This window comes from Nannobrachium achirus (genome assembly GCF_963921795.1).
Source record: "Nannobrachium achirus genome assembly, contig: SCAFFOLD_47, whole genome shotgun sequence".
In the NCBI taxonomy this organism is placed as follows: domain Eukaryota; kingdom Metazoa; phylum Chordata; class Actinopteri; order Myctophiformes; family Myctophidae; genus Nannobrachium; species Nannobrachium achirus.
The window spans coordinates 493,018-513,374 of NW_027664696.1; the positions used below are offsets into that span (position 1 = coordinate 493,018).

At 40.4% G+C, this 20,357-nt stretch overlaps 1 protein-coding gene across 1 annotated transcript in view; it reads right to left on the reverse strand.

The window, feature by feature from the left end:
- Nucleotides 1-248: 248 nt before the first annotated feature.
- The window catches only part of LOC308280845 (kelch-like protein 24), a gene marked incomplete at both ends in the record, with an annotated part of 95,340 nt that continues 75,231 nt past the window's right edge, over nt 249-20,357 (reverse strand). Inside the window, one exon of the mRNA XM_080755163.1 lies at nt 249-347. Coding sequence (XP_080611289.1) covers nt 249-347 — 99 coding nt within the window. The remainder of the gene's footprint in view (nt 348-20,357) is intronic.

Genomic DNA, 20,357 nt, shown 5'->3' on the forward strand with positions numbered 1-20,357 from the left:
ATGCGGTAAAAAACTCATCACTCCTTTTATGACTCCTTTTGGGATCCGCAGCGCCGATTCCGCACAGCATTGCACACCAAATCCAATGTGTTTTATTCATACAGCAAACGGAAGAAACGCAACAGTCCTGTGTGCAAAGGGCTTAACTCAGTGGTTCTCAAAGTGGGGTCCACAGTTGACTCAATTAAAGCACAGCCAAGGCTTAAAAAGCTGCAGGAGGAGCTGCATTATTTTCATATGCGGTACCGTTAGTCCCCAGAGGCACTGAGGGAGTTGAGGGCACTGGCAGATGCACTTGAGGACAAGGTTATCAAGCCTACCAACCTGAAGGGGGCCAGGTGGTTGCCCTACAGACACAAGGCAACGCAGGTAGTTGTTAACAGCTAAGCAATTCTTTTTTACAGCTGATCTACAGGGGAGGTTCAAGAACCTTGGCATCTTTGCCTTCACAATGGCAATAAGCACTAGGGGTGCCACGGTTCGTGTAGCCCACGGTTTGGTTCGTACCTCGGTTTTGGGGTCACGGTTTCGGTACGGTACGGTACGTGTTTTGCATTAAAAAAAAGAACTTTCCAAAAATCTATTTTTATTTTGTTTCTAAGCAAATTGAATTATGACAGTGCCTCTTAGCCTTAACGTGTTTTTGTTGATTTTCCAAATGATTAAGTGACTATTTTTGATAGGCTATTGTGGCAGTCATTGTTCTAATAATTTGTGTGGATTGTCTATATGTTGCTTTTGAAATGCAGATAATCTATAAGCATATAAATAACCACATTTATAATTTAATTCATAATCAAAATCAACAAAAAAGTATCAAAATCATCCCAATTTAAGTTGGTATATGGCCATTTCCGGTTTAAAACGTCCGTTTTGAATTTAGAAAATGTCAGAAATGGATTCAGCATCCTCAATAACCCCCAAAACCACTCCAATATTGTTCAAATCGTCCAATCAGTTTTTGACATATTTTCCATTATTACAGGTGATTATGCTAATTTAATCTAATTATGCTAATTGTGAAAATTGCTCATCATATGCAAGTTAGCATCCGGCAGTTTCTAACTGCTGGGGACCCATACTCAACATTTCTAACATAAAACTTTAGGGTACACAATGGGGCTCTATGGGCTGGCTACTGGACTATATTGGCCATTGTCTTCAGTTACAAAGTGCTTTATTTATGAACAAATTGTTTTGCACACAACAAGAGATACTAGTAGGCTACAAGCTTGAGCAAACAGTTTTCATTACTATAACCAAAATAGACGGGTGTGTTCACTGTGTTGCCACATTTTGCAAGAGGAATAAGCAACCAGGTCTATGAAAACAAGACTTAAATAAGTGAATATAGGCCACGTGAGGTCTTTAACACATGGGATGCTAAGGTTTCTAACATTTCTAGCTGTTGCTGCTGCCGCCGTTTACTCAAGCTTTATTTTGAAGAGCCTCGGAAGCTTCGTACGTGTGCACGTGAGTGTCCGCTGACGATTGAGGAAGATAATCCATTTGTTTACAAACGCTCGCGAAACTAAAATCCGAACCGCGGCCGACCATCGCGGTAAAGTGTCGCCGTGAAAACAATCAGATCTCTGCTTCCCTGGCGTTCTTTTCACCTCATTCATAGATAAAGCCCTTTTTATGTTTCAGAGTAGAATGGAAATCAATGCAACCAGCTCGTGCCATTTTCTCTCTCTCTCTCTCTGAGCTACGGGGTGACGTATGGACTAGGGTCATTCACAGGGCATGCAGCATGCACGCAGAGCTGTACCAGTTAACCCCTTGTTGTCTCGTTCAGGAACAAGACAACTCCTTTTGGCAGGGTGACCCCTAGTGGCCTTAAAGGAGTAGTTCACCCCCAAAATGACTTTTTTTCTATTGATTACTCATGCCATGGAGACTAGAGTTCAATAATATTTTTAGTTTTTTGTCGCATTCCTAAGACAAAAATGTGATAACAATGAATTTACCCCCATTCGTTCCGGATGGTGACCCGTTTCGAAACGGGTCACCATCCGGAATCAATGGGGGGTAAATTTACTCAAATATTTTTTTTGTCTTAGGAATGTGATAAAAAAAATATATATATTATTGAACTCTACTCTCCATGGCGTGAGTAATCAATAGAAAAAAAGTCATTTTGGGGGTGAACTACTCCTTTAACTCGTTACTGAACGAGTTTGGCACCCAAGTTGTTAAACCTATATACGTCGGCTATTTGAAAGTGGCCGAACCGATCTACAAGCTCACCACCGCATCCACCATTATTTAGCCTACAAGCAACTTTACATAAAAACAAGCTCAACGTGGCTTATAATAATCAGACATGGCATCACACCATGCATATTCCTCCACTCACTCAATCAGTCAGTCACTGAGACTAGCGGGTGTCTGACACTCTGGCTGGGGGCTACGCTACGTTTTGCTTCGTTGCTTGCTAACGCTGCCTGCTATGGCCAGTTTAAAAACAGCCTGTAATGATGTATGGGACTAACAACAACAAGCAGATTTCTCCTGGACTTGTTCTCCATGTTACAACTACAGTGACATGATGTGAGCGAGGCATATCTTGCATGAAGAGGGTGAAAACAGTGTTGACTGGTGGTCAACACTGTCCACAACAAATATGACTCGGCTCATGTATCTGACTATTGAGGGGCCACATGTGAAGCTTTGATGCCAAGAAGACTGAGGTGGTGGGCCAAGAACCAGACGCCCAGGATTTACTGCCTGGGCATCAGAAGCCAGAGGGCATCAAAACCAACCAACTGAGGAGGAGATGAAGAACTTGTTTTGCTTGATTAATGCACTGTTGAAACAATTTGCTATTTGCACTTTTCAAATACGTATTTGCACTTTTGAAAGCAGTATTGAATACAAATTATTGAATCATATAATTTCATTATTATGGGGACCGATACATGACAAATTGTCCTGGGCCAGTGGCTACACTGGTGACAATCATGGGAATTTTGCGTAGGAACAAGTACAGGACAGGACAGTACAGTTCATTGATACAAGGTCTACTAAAAGGATTTAAGAGAAACCTCAATGGCTGTTTCCATTGGGGTCCTTTTGTACTGAATTTAATTATTTAAAAAAAAAAGAGAGAGAGAGAGAGAGAAAAAAAAGACACCCGTATCAAGGACTAGTGCGCACGTGTAAAGTGTGCGCACGTCGGGGGCAGTGATCATCAAACTCCATTGGCTCTGGGGGCCAGTAGTACATTTCCCTTAATGTCTAATGTATTTTTTTTAAGTGCCTCTGAGACATAGGCCTCTATTTTGATTGTCTTAAGTAACAGCTCTTATGCCTTAACTTAAAGGCCTGTCCATACTGTCTCCGACCACCAAACTTTTCCGACTTTCCGTCGTGCAGCTTTCTGAACTGTAATTCGGGGTAATGCTTTTCAGAAGATATGAGTGATGTCATTTTCTAGTTGAACTTTCCGACCAAAGGTGCAGTGGTCGGAGACAGTATGAACAGGCCTTAAAGTTAAGGCATAAGACAATCAAAATAGAGCCCATAGTGTCAACCCCATGGGTGGCTTGTATAGGGACACACACACACACACACACACACACACACACACACACACACACACACACACACACACACACACACACACACACACACACACACACACACACACACACACACACACACACACACACACACACACACACACAGGGGGAGGGGATAGATAGATACCTTTATTATCCCAAGGGGGAAAATGAGTTGCCCAGAGGCAGCACAGCAGTATAAGGTTATTTACAAAGTTACAGAGAAGTATGAAAAAAGATAAAAAGAAAAAACAAGTACAGAGTACAGTAAGTACAGTAAGAGCAAGGTACAACAGGAAAGGGAACGAATATATAAACATAAAGTGTCCTAAAGCAAGACTATCAATATAATACAGTGCCCAAATCAAAGTGACCATAACAGTCAATACTAGTTAGTGCAACAAGTATCTCTACATCATGTTAAACACAAGCAGGGGAGGGGGGGGGGGGGGGGGTCACACACAGGCTGTGTCACACACACACACACACACACACACACACACACACACACACACACACACACACACACACACACACACACACACACACACACACACACACACACACACACACACACACACACACACACACACACAGTAGTGCTGTTGCGCAGCCTCTACGACCACCGCTCACTTCACACGGGTGTGATTTTTTTAGATAAGACTAGACTTAAACTATTTCAGTCTCAGAAGACTAAGACTTGATTGATACTGTTACTATATTATTTGCAGAGCGATGTTGCACCTGGCAGTGCACTGTGTCACACACTAGGCAATGTAGGCAATGTAGCCTAGCCCTAGAAGTTTTACTTCTTTTGAGAGTTACTTGAACATTCTATTAGCTGTATTGGCATTACAGCCAAGATAGTCTTTTGTTTATTCTTTTTTGAGAACTCTGAATCTCAGTTCAGGCCAAAGGTGGTACTGCAATCAAAGTGGGTGACAATGTAAATGTAATCACAAGAAAAGATGAAATTACCTTCTGGGTTGCATCCTAGGGGCATACAGTATATTTCCAGTCGCAGAATAGGTGCTAAGGTAACAAAGGAAATCAACCAAAGAACTCATTTTTTACAGAGGATCGCCCTGCTAGTCAGTAAATACACATTGAAGACTCTAGCAAGAGCACTCATTCAACCCCACTTTGACTATGGAGTCCACATATGGCATCACAGCGCCTCAAAGGCGTTAAAACCAAGGCTCCGAACAGCCCAAAACAAACTGATTAGGATAGTGCTTAACCTTCCATTTCGGGCTCACCTTACACCTGAACATTTGTGGGCTGGCTCATGGTAGCTGACAGAGTACAGCATCTTGCAATGGGCCTGGTGTACAAGATACACTACAGTACACCACTAAGATACCCATGTACCAGACAAAGTAATTCCAAGATGTCAAGGATGTACACAATTCACCCTTTGTCAAGTCCCGCCCATTGTCCTGCCCCTCTCCACACCCATTGGTTGCTGTGTCTTGGTGGGACATTCAGTGGGACATTCCATCCACTGCCATGTTAATTCAGTTGCTTCATATTGTTATTCTGTGTGCTCAATTCTAATTTCAAACTTTGTTTCAGTCAATTGGAGCTGCTCAGTGGCAGCATAGTGAATCAGCATGTTTTTAAATGTTTTTATTTCTCCAAAAATTATGTTTTAGCTAATTCAACATAAAAAAGGCGGAACCAGGGCGGGACAAGGCAGATAGAGCCTGCTGGTTGGTCAGTCAGGGACCAACCAGGAGGCTAACAAAGGGTGAATTACAACACCAGAGGCAGCTCCACAAATCACGTCCCAGATTTGGCTCAAACAAAGGGTTAAATTCATTCTCCTGCTATGCCACAAAACATGTGTACTGTATACACGTAACAAAATGTACCCCTCTAGCTTTAGTTAAGTAACTATAAGCACTTTAATGTGTTGTTAGATGACAATATACTATAAGTTCTCTGGATAAATAATTTAGTGATAGTTCACCTATTTTTAACATGAAGCTGTGTGAAATCTTGCCATTAAAACAGTGGTTAAAAATGTATTAATTGATTACCAGAGTCCCGTGGTCAAGAGTTCTGGTCAGTTTTAGATGAATATTAGGCCTAACAAAAAAATATGTTGGTTTCCGGTTGGCGACCGACCCTATTAAATACGTGCGACCCAGATGATTTTATTGGCATTTGGAGTGAAAAAAAATTATAAATAAAATTAAGTCAAAATACGACCGAGTCGATCAAAAACGTCTTACAAAAAATATATTTGGTGCGACCACATTCGCGAAGTTTAATAAAAGTTTTCTTTCGTCTAAAATATCATGTGCGCAAATGTTTTGTTTTACTATTCATGCGTCATTGCGTCATCGCGAGGAGACAGCAGCGCACATTCCGCACAACAGCAGCACATGCATGTCCCCCTCCAGCCATGGACCTGTGTACAGTGTCTGTCGTCTGCCCGTGCAAACCACCTCCTAAAATAATTCGATTGAATACTAAAACGTTTGCAGACATAATTAAGGAGGTGAAACAGTGCCGATGTCAGTTTTCAACTTTTCATCTGCAGCAGGGAGACACGACCCAGCGGATACATGGACCCACATCTCAGTCGACATACTCTCTACGCCCACCGAGCCTCTAGCCTCTCAGGCTGGGTCTGTTTTGGCCATGTTCGACTTTAAATATTTAGCCCTGAGATGCGAGGAGGAAGCCTCGGAATCGGAGCCTTCTTCGTCTCATGCATCTGCCCCTCAGTCAGCATTTGACGGATTGTTTGCAGCCCAACGTAACGTGCACTTGCCCACCGCCAAACAAGCTCAGAACAAAAAGGAGGAGTTGTTTAACGACGTACTAAACTTACTACGAGAGAGATCTTGCCACATGTGTAGGCTATCTGTAATCAAAACAGCATGTATCTATTCTGCATCTAGCTTGAGGCAAGACCCAAATTAACTAAAGTCTTTGCTTCTGGGGATTTTTAATTGTTTATTGTTTGTTGTTTTCAGACACTATTTTGTAAGTGCAGTGTACATGAACCATTTAATGATTTAGAAATTGGTAACTCAGGAAAACAGAATATATTAAAAAAGAAGCATATCGATCATTGCCATAGGGAAAAAAAAAACTACCTACCCATCGTTCCCATGAGGAAATACAATAAAATTCCTTGCTACCCATCATGCCCACAAAAAAATAAAAAATAAAATAAAATAAATTCCCTACCTACTCAGCCCTAAAATGACAGCCAACCGGAAACCAAAGTTTTTTTCTGGTAATGGATGAATACATTTGTAACCACTATTTTAATGGCAAGTATTTCACACAGCTTCATGTCAAAAATAGGTGAACTATCACTTTAACGTTAATAATTATAATACATGTTGTTTTCAAAATACAACAATTGTTTTATCCCGCTGTTCTTATTTCAATATTAATAATAGGCCTGTGCATTATGCCTTCTGTAATCTGTGCATCATTGAAAATGAGGGCTCTGTGTTTCTGAGATAATATTTCCGAGATAATATTTCTTAAGTTTGAAAGAATAAAGTAAGGGAAATTTCTCTTTGCTCCAGTGAACCTTATGTTTGTATGTGCAGATAACTGCTCTTACTATCATCATCATCATTATTGGTGGTGTTGGCAATACTAATAAAATGATTCCTGAGTTGGCTCACACACGAATAGCTTGCCCTTTTTAAACACAATATTAGACATAGAACGAGACAACTAAGGTTTGAATATTACAGTCTGCTTGAGGTGTTATGCAGCTTTAAAGTTTAAACATATAGCATCCAGAGGTACATACAGCCTACTAACTAATCTTCTTCTACAGTAGACCTTTTATGCATGTTCTTTATCACTGCTTTTAAAGTGCCACACAGAAGTAAAAGTCTGGAATTCAAAATGTACTTGAGTAAAAGTACAAAAGTATTGGCATCAAAATATACTTCAAGCACCAAAAGTAAAATAGCTGATCTACAAGCTCACAACACGTTGCGAGGTATAAAATAGGGCTAGAGTGGTAAATACTCCAGTAAAGTACAAATACCTCAAAATTGTACTTAAGTACATACTAGAGTGAAGAGTCAATGCACTTAGTTACTTTACAACACTGACGAGTGACACATGAACCCGCGCGCGCACGCACGCATGCACGCACAACACGCGCGCACACACACACACACACACACACACACACAGTCACACACACACACACACACACACACACACACAGTAGCGATGTTAAACGTTTAATCACATTTCCAATGTTTCAATGCTTCTTAACTTTGTCAGATAAATGATTCAGATACATTTAGCGGCTCCCCCAAAAGCTAGCATGTTACAACCACAATAAAGCACACACACAAAGTTACTTGTGTTACTCATTGGTCAAAAGGTCCAATTACTCTAACGTTGCACTTTGTAAGTCACTCTGGATAAAAGCATCTGCTAAATAAGTGAATTATGAACAACAACAACATGTAAATTATACTTTATATTTAGAAAAGGAGACTCACCGACACGAAGCAGCCCTGCAGCAGCACAGTGGATTCTGTTTAGTAACACAGGCACAGCTGAGTTCGATCCACGTTAATGCAGCCTGGAACTCACCAAGTATGACCTGCTGCTGCCGCCTGCTGGTCGTGTGTAATTACTACATGTAAGTGTATGTGTCGTTTGCTTCTGGCCATTTGAAAATAGCAGATCTACAAGCTCACAATGTGTCGCGATGTGACGCACTGTGAGCTTTTAGAAATGTTATTTAAAAAATATATATCATTTGAAAACTTGAAATGGGATTCTGCACAATGAGTACTTTTACTTTTAGTACAAATAAAATAACATTTTGATGCCAAAACGTTTGCACTTTTAGTCAAGTAGGGCCTACATTTTGAATTAAAGACTTTTACTTGTAACAGAGTAGGCCTATTTAAGGAGTTCACTTCACCCCCAAAATTACTTGTTTTTATATTATTCATGCCATGGAGACTTGAGTTCAATTATATTTTTTAGTTGTTTGTAGTAGCATTACTAAGACAATAACTTGATTATAATAAATGTACCCCGAATTGATTCCGGATGGGGACCCAAATGCATACATTTTTTTGTCTTAGGAATGCGACAAATAGGCCTATAGGGGCTGTCTGACATCATTTTGTAGGCAGAGGAGAACTTTTGCCTATTTTTTACTATTTACTAATTTTTCTTCTCTTTGTTGTTGAAAGGAAAGTGGTAGAATTATACTTTAGTCGTTATTTTTGTCTCGGATCTGTTGAAATAGCGAGGGACAGATTTGACAATAAATCTGCTTGGAGGTCTGACTACAAAATGATGTCACGGCTTAAAAACCCCATACATATATATATATATATATGTATATATATATATATATATGTATATATATATATACCGTAAATCACCAATTAATCGCCCGGTGGCAAACTGCCGCCGGGTCCCATATATCCGCCCGGGGTCTGACCCCATTTTGCGCAATAAACGCCTGTTTCAAATAAGCGCAAGGTTCGTATAAGCGCCTGGGCCGTTATTTGCAATTAATATTATCCTTATTATGTTTTATGTAAGAGCCCGGGCTATTATTTGTTTGGTTGTTTGGTATTATTTGCTATTTATTTAACTTAACTGGTCATTTATGTTGCATGGCAGTGGTGCGCTGAAAACAGCAAATCTACAAGCTCACAGCAGTGCTGTGACAGCACGTTGCAACGCACCGCACTCGCTGTGCGGTAGCCAAATGTAGGCTATATATGGTGCCCAGCCCAGTGCTGCGCTCCCATGACGCGCAGGACGCACTGTGCGTCGGGGAACAGATTGTTAAAGGACACCAAAAAAAAGAGAGAGGAAAAAAGAAAAGGAGTCTGCTGCTCTCTGCGTACTGACCATCATTCATTACTGTCTAAAACGTTGCTACAATGCAAAGTTTGCGTGAGTATAGGCTACTTTAAACGTTGTGATGGAGAAAGACTGGCCAATTTAAAGACCAGCTGGATCAGAATGACTCATTACCTACTGTTGCTGCCTCTTGTTATCCAGTCCGCATTTTGAAGAAGTAATCCATTATTTTGAGGTGCAAGGGGAATGCAGAAAGCTTAATCATAATGCAATACCATAATGGTTTAATGTGAGGATGGAGCTGTTCAGTGGTCATGTCAGCGAGTCCAGTCCAGCACCAGCTGCTAGGACTTCTGCGCTAATTGGGTCGTTGACTCTTTGAACTTGACCTAGATGCGTCTTTGCTGGCATGCGGTAATAGATTATTTTGGAGAAAGATTCCCTTAGTATAAATATAGTATATATATATTTTTAAAAGGCTTTCATACACTCTTGATATTTTTTTTTTTTTTATGATTGGTACTTTATTAAGTTTTCCTTTTTTTTTAACAAGACAATAATGACAATACAACATACAAACATACACATACAAAAAATAAAAATACAAAAATACAATATAAATACAATATAAACAGTTTTCAAGCGCGCACAGGAACAACGGACATCCACAGTCAAACCCCCTATAAAAATGTTATTGTTCACGTTCACCAGTGAGTACAGGCTCGCTCACGAGCCGGGAACGCCGCCCAGTCCCAAGTCCTGCAGCAGGTAGTGACCCCACTTCAAATCGTATTTGTCCGTATTGTTAAGCAACCTGTAAGACAACCTCTCATAGGCCGCGACTTGACCTAAGGCTGCACTCCATTGTGATAGAGCAGGAACTGTTGGATTTTTCCACTCTTTGACCAGGAGCCTCCTGCCTAGCATGATAGCAGTCTGAATCCATTCGGCCAAACAGGGGGCAAAGGCGGACAGTATATTGGGGTCTCCTAAAATGAACAAGCTAGGATTGAAGGGGATGATCAGGCCTGTTATCCGCTGCAGTCTCTCGTGAATGCCCCCCCAATAGTCTTGGACTTTAGAGCAGCTCCAAAGCATGTGTACCAGCGTACCGTCTCCGTCTTTGCATCTCCAACATTCAGAGTTTTCAGTGAGGCCCACCCTAAATAGTCTTGAGGGAGTCCAGTAAATCCTATTAATTATTTTAAATTGAATCAGTCTAGTACGTAGTTCTCTCGACATTTTCCTGATATTCCCCAGAATTCTGACCCATTCCCTGTCCGAGATTGTCACCCCCAGATCCCTTTCCCACGGGATCTTGATTGCGTGCATAGTAGTATCGGATGCTTCACGAAGCATGCACTCTTGATATTTTTTAAATGAGGTTTGGTCTAATAGATCGCAATGTGCTATTTTCTGGGTGTTCATAACAATTATAATAATAATAATTATTATTATAACATTTATTATAACATTTAGATTATTATTACTATTATATAGTTTGAGAAAGAAAAATTTACCAAATAATGGCCCAGTGCTGGCCAGTGCCAAAATAAATAAAAGCCTGTTACCAATAGCCGCCTGGTCCCTTTTAAGCGCCCGGGGTCCGACCCCATTTTGCGAAATAAACGCCCGGGCTACTAATTGGTGATTTACGGTATATATGCGTGTATACATATGTATAGTATTTCTCTGGTCTCAGTTTACAATTTAAGTACTTTCTTTTTCCATCACTGCTACCAATCAATCACGAAGCCAAAGGCACCTGCGCAGCGTTACACTGATATTGGTGACCTATGTATTTTGGTTCCATTATAAACTTCCGTTAGTTGATCGTGCCCGCCCCTGATTGACCCATTCAAACACCTGCTGTCAGTTCAAGTTGGCTTTACTGGGCGAGCAAGACAAGGTTTCAGCTACACTTTGTAAGTTGGAATCAGGCTGAAAGTGTCAAGTTCTTGACTTGTAGGAACGAAAAATATATCTAGGTTGATTTATATAGGCCTAGGTCTATTGTGCTTCAGATTGCTTTGCATGCTTGTTATATTGCTTGTGTCTGCATGTTTTAAATACAACGTGAGCATGCAATTGTTGTTTACAAGGTAGGTAGCCTAATGGAAACAGCTGAATTAAATCAATGAGGGATTTGATGATGGTAACTAACATATAGGATATATAAAAACTAGCAGCACGTTTCAACAAGTGTTAGTGTTGTAGGACACTGTTTGCTGGTTAAAAGTCATGCCGCATGACTAAAAGGGGTTATTTTTTTATCAATGTCTCACTGCTATGTCCCGATTGATATTATATCTTCATTTATAATTATAAACACAATCCAGCTGTAATGTCGACTTGTGATTAGAAGTGACCAGTATTCACCACAAGGTGTCACCAAACATCCAACTAAAATGCCTACCTACACATTATCAGATACAGTCCAGTAAATTAGTCAGTGGTTCTGGTTCTCAAACGTTTTCATGTCAAGGACCCCCAAATTGACACTCATAAGCCTGCAGATCCCATTTTAAAATAAATGCCAGGGACCCCCATATGATAAGGCAGTTAGTAGTGTGGGCTGCAGTGCATAGGCTACACGTGGGAGAATGTTTTTTTTTCCCCTTTCTTTCTTTCTTTTGTACCAAATTCCTAATTCATTTGGTAATGTATCTGTGCAGGGCCGTTCCGGAGAAATGCGGGGCCCTGTGCGAAGTCCTGTGTGAGTCACAGTCAAGCTCAAATGATAAATAACAATAGTGTAGCATATGCCCAAAGATGGTGTATGAAACAACAGAGACGTCCATACATTAGCATAATGAATTAATAGTGTGGTCTCAGTTGTTATATGAGATACATAAAGGTTTCCTGTGCAAATAAGCCGAAAAGCTTACTCGGATTTCCTTTTAGTTGACCTTGTACCAGTGAACTGTACTGTCATGAACCTTTTCCTATGCAAACCTCTAAAGTCTTCAATCAATCAATCAACCAACCAATCAATCAGGGATAGATAGCACCTTAACTCTGGGGCTGCACGGAGGCACTCCAACACAATAGTGCACCAGTTATTTAACCACTAATGTTTCTTCAAAACCCTTAAGTGTATCAGTCATTACAGACAGCAACGTTAGCTTAACTTAGCTTAGCTCATTTGAATATCTTTTGTTTACAGTTGATCCTCTGGTGCCCCCACATCAAGCCCTATTATAAATCGGGCCCTGGCTATCAATCAGACACTGACAAGATCGTCAGATGAGTTAGATGAGGGGATTCCTCATAACTTTGTAGAACATTACCCTGGCCTTACCTCGCGCAGATATGATGCTCTCTCTCTCAATTCAATTCAATTCAATCAATTCAAATAAGCTTTATTGGCATGACAAGCATTCTTACATTGCCAAAGCATTACAGTATTATACAAAATAATAATATAAATAATACATATTCAAAATCAGAACAATATGAACAAAACAAAGAAAAATATAAGCATAATGACATTCATCTATTCATTGTGATCAACACTTATAGTGTTCACCCGTTGTCCCTCATTTTGTGACAGGCTGCTACATATTTTGCTGCCAACCTTGAACATTCGGCTTTCTCACCTAGTAAATAGGGGATTGCCTGGATGGAGTCAAATTGTATCTTTGTTTTTGTTATTTGTGTGAATTTAGGGTAGTATTCCTCTCTTATTTGTTTGTATTTGTCACATCTCTCATATCTCTCTCTCTCTCTCTCTCTCAACTCTCTCATAAGTAACGGAAGGGAAGGGAAGGGAACGCTGAATCGATGTAGGATCCCGTACGTGTCTCAAGACTAGATACATTAAATCCCATAGCCCGAAGGGACAGTCAGCCGTTTCACTGGTTGTTGCTGGTTGTCAGGGAGATATCACAGCCAATCGGTTGACAGGCTCTGTCCCCGTCCTGCAGATTGCGGTGTTTGTGTAAAGATTTAATATGAAAACAAAACTAAATCAATTAACCAAGCCTAGTGCGGGGCCCTTGCAGGTGCGGGGCCCTGAGCGACCGCACCGTTCGCTCTACCCTTCGCTCGGCCCTGTATCTGTGTGTAGTGGGAGAGGGAACCACTGAATGAGCCATTGATGAGACCAAGTAGGCCTATGCCTATTGCTTTTTCTTTAGCATTTTCCAACCAAGTTCATTATTAAAGTTATGATTTCTATATTGAAATTGAATTCTCCCTAGTCACACAGGATAATATTTGTAATTTGTCAATTTGTCTTAAAGGGGATAACCATCCTTTTTCAATATGGTACTATGTTTATGTGGAAATAAGAATAAAGTCCACCGTGATGACATAATCACGGTGTACATACTTTGCAAAAAAAAAAGAGAAAAAAAAATCTCCAGTTCAAGGCAACACAGAAGGGGGGACTTTTTTTTTACACATAACTCAAAAGGTATGACATAGTTCAATATCGAATATGGGTGGTTCTCCCCTTTAATTTGAAATGTGAAAAACTGACAAAGACAAACTGTTTTCAGACTTGCCTTCCATTCCTTACCTAATCCACCTAATAAAGTTGTTTTTTTGTGTTGTCTCTCTGTTTTGTAAAGACATATTGAGTACTGAGTGCAAAGGGAGACAATGATGGACAGCTACAGCGTTGAATTTGAGATGACCACCAGGCATCCCAGCAAGGTCTTAGAGGGCCTCAACAGTCTTCGGCTCAACAATATGTGTTGCGATGTGATACTCTGCAGCGGGGGAAAGGAGTTCCCCTGCCATCGCGTCGTACTGGCATCCTTTAGTGCCTATTTTCAGGTAATAGTGGGGGAGCCAATCAAGTGATTCTGCTGGTTGTAAATTTGGAATGATAATTGTTGGAGACATGTATATCGTCATTCTTGGGGTTCTCACAATGCCAAAAAAACATGTCTTCAATTTTTCTTTTGGGGTTTAGCATGTGTAATTAGCATAATTAGCCAATTAATTGCCAAAAACGGGAAATGGCAATAACTTTGCTTCTAGGTAACTTATAAAGGTGATCTAAGAGTCTAAGTCCATGTTTGTGAGGTCCAGAAATGCATATGTTACCATTGTGAAGTCATACAACCTTTCATAATTACCAAAATCAGCTTAAATTATGCAAAAATGAGTTGAAAATCAGGAAATCGCTTCATTTTTCACATTTAGCTGACTTTGGAGAGATAATCTGAGACTCTTATTGACTAATTGAGTATGTTTACATGTCCAGAAATTCCTATCCTGATGTAAGTAAATCATGCAACCTTTTGTCATTAGTATAATCTGCATACATGATTTATTAATTAATCTAAAAGTAGGAAATTACCTGTTTCTTTTTCTGTTAGTATATCCATAGATTAATTCTTGTCATAATTAGTCAAGCAACTGTGCTTCAGCTGTGAGGGATCACTGCTGATAAAGCTAATCATAGTTATTGAAAACACCTGAATGATGCTGCTTGGACACATCCTCAGTGAGTCACTGATGATGTCACTGATGATGTGTGAGTCACTGATGATGTGTCCAAGCAGCATCATTCAGGTATTTACTATGATTAGCTTTATCAGCAGTGATCCCTCACAGCTGAAGCACAGTTGCTTGACTAATTAGGACAAGAATTAATCTATGGATATACTAACAGAAAAAGAAACAGGTAATTTCCTACTTGACAGTGACTAACCAAGGATAATGTGTTTCTGGTCTGCTTTAAGCTGTAGTAAAATTGTAGAAATGAACAATTGATCTGAATTACAGAGTGGATAAAGGAAATATTTCTCACTGTTGTTACTACTGCAATACAGGCCACTTTTCATCTAAATACAGGTAAGCTACTTTTTTTCGTGATGGCCTCTGGGAACTTCATCTTTCTTCCCTCGATGAGCTATGCAAATCTTTGCTCATGACAAGCAGAAGTATGCCCGGTTGGTTCCAGTCTACCTAGCAGAAATGAAGGCCCTGCAGACCACAGATCCAGAGATATACCAAGAATTTATGGATGGGCAGTTCACTGTCAATAAAAATCAGATACCATTCTGCGCCATTGGGGTGGATCATGCCCTTGAGCACATCAATCGCATCATGAAGGTCACTGGAGGCCTTGTGGGCATTACTCAGAATGCTAGTGCTAGGGAAAGGTTCTTCTTGACAGCACCAGAGCCGAGTAGACGTGCTGAAGAAGCATGCCAGATGGCTGGCACACAAACAGCTACACAAAAGGAGCACCATGACTTGTCCATTGCTGTCTGGACAAGGCAGGAAAAGAATGTACTTCGATTGAAGCATGTGATCAAGTCATCTTTGAATCCTCTATGATGGCAAAGACCTACCCAATATCATCACAAAAGTTGTGATGCCACCCCACGTGGAGAAAGATGTATGCAGCCAAGACAAAATTGGCCAGCAGAACTATGTTGCTTTTGTGAAAGCGCGCATTAACAAAAATGAAATCAGTGTTTGGGCCAGAATGAAAAAGGTTCAACTGAAGATGTGGAAGAGTGCAGGAAAAGTTGTGAAACACAAGCTCGTTGACCAGGTGGTGGAATTGAAGGATGACAGGTCATTGTTTGCTCGAATGCTGATTGTTGCTCGATCACGGTCAGAGATCAACCTCAAAGAAGCCATTGGCCAGCACAAGTTCACTGCCAAACCACGTGCTCTCTTTCTCTTCTCTTCACAGTGACTGGTGAGCTTCGGCCCTGCACAGACAAGAGCAAGCTCATGACCATTCTCGAGGAGCTGCAGAATGAGAAGAGGACTGGTGACGTTGGTGTTGATCAGCAACCACAGAGTGCTGCCACTGACAGTTGTCCCCTGCCATCTAAGAGTGTAACTGTCATAGATGGAATGGCATTGGTACAGGCAATGGGAAAGCCATCATGGATCAAGATATGTTCCCAGTGGGCTGACCACTTCATAGCCATACTGGACAGGAAGACCAAAGAACATAGTGAGACCCATGTAGTATTTGACCGCTATGATATTGCATCTTTACTGAAGGAGGCCACGCGTATGCGACGCCAGGGTGGCAAGCCCCCTACCACTTATCATGTGGAAGACAACACCGATAGGGAAGGTGTCTGAAAAACAGTTCTTGTCAGGTATCCACACCAAAGATGAGCTGACTGTCTATCTTGCTAAGAAAGCCCTCCAACACTTCCAGGGGAAACCCAACGTTTTCATAATCACGTCAAGGCAATATGTCCACTCAAACTATATCGATGTAAAACATCTCCACAGCTCACAGGAAGAGGCTGACACAAGGATAATCCTGCACAGCCTGGATGTTGTCCGAAGAGGGGCAGCTCTACATTGAGTCCCCGGACACTGATGTCTTTGTTCTTGCAATCCGACGGTACAATCAGCTGTGCAAGGACACCTATTTCATCACCGGTGTGGGAAACAAAAAAACGTATCATCTCACTGGAGCCAGTAGTGCAGGCACTGGGTGAAAAGAGGACTTCAGCCTTACCAGGGTTCCATGCCTTCACTGGAGCTGACCAGACAGGCCATTTTGCTGGAAAGGGAAAGTTAACCTGTTGGCAAGCCCTAAACCGGTGTCCTGTGGAGGTGGTATCTGAATTTGCTACTCTAGGTACTTCAAAAAAGCTCAGTTCTGACACAGAAAAAAAAGATTGAAGCATTTGTTTGCCAGCTGTACGAGCCCGGTACAAATCTTGTGGATGTTGGTGAACTCAGGTGGAGGTTATTCACAAAGAAACAATTAGAAGCAGAGAAGCTGCCACCTACACAAGGAACATTACATCAAGCCATTGCCCGTGCCCATTACCAGGCAATGGTATGTTATCAGGACCACGTACCTAACCCACAGATGCCACCAGCAACTGAATATGGATGGGAGGCTGAGGGAGATCATCTGGTGCCAGTCACAACACGGATCCCCTAGCTCCAGCCACCATTACTCAACTGATCAAATGTGGCTGCAAGAAATCCCAGTGCATGTCACATTGTTCTTGTCGATCTCAAAATTTGAACTGCTCTGAGATGTGCATGTGTTGTAATGTAAGCAAGGCACAACTGTTGGGGATTGACGACGACGACGACGAAGATGGAGACCCTTCTATTTAAATGTGTTTACAGAACTTTCTGTACATATTAGTATAAACGATCTGATAATTCTGTGACCATTTCTCATATTGTTCTTTATTTTATATGAGGGATATATAAAGAAATATAGCTATTTCTGGTTTCGGTGTGATTATTACATAATTATTACACAGACAAAAGGTTGAATGATTCATGTATAGGATAATAATAATTCCTGGACTTGTAAACATACATCTTAGAGTTTGTGAGAAGCTTTCAAAGTTGACTAAAACAAAGAAATGCAGCAATTTGCTTATTTTCACCTCGTTGTTTGCGTAATTTATGCTAATTATGCTAATTAGGAAAGGTTGTATGACTTCACAATGGTAACAGATGAGTTTCTGGACCTCACAAACATGGACTTAGACTCTTAGATCACCTTTATAAGTTACCCAGAAGCAAAGTTATTGCCATTTACTGTTTTTGGCAATTCATTGGCTAATTATGCTAATTACACATGCTAAACCCAAAAAGAAAAATTGAAGACATGTTTTTTTGGCATTGTGAGAACCCCAAGAATGAAGATATACATGTCTTCAAAAATTATCATTCCAAAATTACAAAAATTGATAGGCTCCTCTACTATAAACATAGACATTTACTTTCCGAGTTCTTAAACTCATCTGTGTGGTTGAGTCTGGTGTCTCATCTTACTCTTGACAACACAAAACAGATTCCTTTGGGGTTCAGGTCAGGCCAGTAATGCATGGTCAGTACACCAGTTACTAGTAGTTTTGGCTGTGGGCAGGTGCCAAGTGCTTCTGGCTAGAAGAAATCATCTCCATAAAGCTTGTCAACCTATGGAAGCACAAAGTGCTCTAAAATCCACGGGTAGATGGATGTGTTGACTCTGACTTGATAAAACAATGTGCAGCAAAACCAGCATTGCATTGTATTGGTGATGTTGGTCCACTGTCTTTTACACAAGCTCACAAGTATTGTGAGCTTGTAGATCGGTTATTTTCAAATGGCTGAAATGTATATACTGTAGGGCTGAAGTGGTTAATGTATGTTTTGTAATCATAAATCTACAACGTAACTAAAGTTTTGAATTAATAGTCGAGTAAAAGAATGCACATGAAAATACTCAATAATGTAAAAAAATACCTCACAATTGCATTTAAGTTAGGGTGACCAAATATTCAACCTCTCAAATCGGGACCCTTAAATCAGTGTGCACTTTCATCGTGCATGCACGAATTGCACGTGGACATTCATGCAGGTTCATGCATGCAAACCTGGTGGAAAGTAACTAAGTACATTTACTTAAGAGCTGTACTTGTATTTTACTTAGGGTTAGGGTGCGGCTGTGGCTCAGGAGGTTGAGCAGGTTGACCATTGAACTGTGGGTTGGCGGTTTAAATCCTGGCTCCTTCTGTCCACATGTCCAAGAGTCCTTGAGTACCTTGCATGGTTTCCTCCACCATCGGGGTGGGTGGGTGGGTGGGTGTGTGTGTGTGTGTGTGTGTGGGTGAATGTAATGCACAATCTATGTAAAGCCTTGGATAAAGGTGGTATACAAATGCACCATTTAACTTTTACTTAAGTATTTCCAATTTCCAATACTTTTACTTCCACTACTACATCTTGGATCCTAATATTGTACTTTTACTCCACTACAATTATTTGAAAACCTAAGTTACTAGTTACTATATAAATTATATATAAATATAAATTATATTATGAAACATACATAAACCACTTTAGCCCTTTTTATACAGTACCTTGGCTATTTGAAAATAGACGATCTACAAGCTCACAGCTTGTAGAGTTGCTATTTTCAAACGTTTTGTACTTTTACTTTTGGTACTTTAAGTACTTAATGATGCCAATACTTTTACTCAAGTATGTGTTGTGTATTCTGTACTTCTACTTATAACAGTATTTCTATATTGCAGTATTGATACTTTTACTTAAAGGGGCACTCCACCACTTTTCAACCTATCTTATAATAGGTCCTCACTAATGTTCATGATAAAATATTAAAAAAAAAATCTACTCAGTTTGGGTCTCAGGAGAGCTGTGGGTGGGTCAAATCCTTCTACCGTGACATCATCAATGGGAAATGCAAGCTAATAGAAACTGCAGGCTTTCTATTCCTGAAAAAGTTGCAATGTTAAAGTGGAAGCCATTGTTCTCGTGATAATAAAAATCTAAATATTATTTTTCAAAAATATTATTTAATTTTCTTTTGTCAAACGATGATGTCACCGGTAGAATGATTTGACAGCTCTCCTATGAGACCCAGACTGAATAGAAAAAAATGGTGCTATATTATTATGAACATTAGTGAGGACCTATTATATGAAGACAGGTTGAAAAGTGGTGAACTACTCCTTTAAGTAAAACATTTAAGTACTTTTTCCACCACTGTTGCTCTCAGATTTTGTAAATGTTTTCAGATTGGACAGGCAAGGCTGTTTCCATGAAAAGAACATGATGAACGTCTACGCAACCACTGAAAACAACTATTATTATTACACTTTTAAAACCGGGACAATTTCGTAGTGAATGTTGAAAACTGGGTCATATTAGTGTTTTAGAGAAATCTCGGCACACGGGAGACACTCAGCTTGAAACTGGGACGATCCCGGCCAAACTGGTCACTTTTTCAACCCGCACAGGCAATGTTTACAACTGCCATGATGGAGTCCAGACAGCATAAGGTGGAAATCAATGGAGTGGAACCTGAGATGATTGACATGCTGGTTGACTACGCTTACACTGCAAAGGTGGACATTTCCACCACAAATGTTCAGGTGATGATGTAATATCATACATTATTCATTGTATCCATTGTATGTGTTCATATTTCCTCTTTGTCAGATTTCTGTTCATAAAGTAGTGCCCTATTTTGGACTTAAAGTTATACCA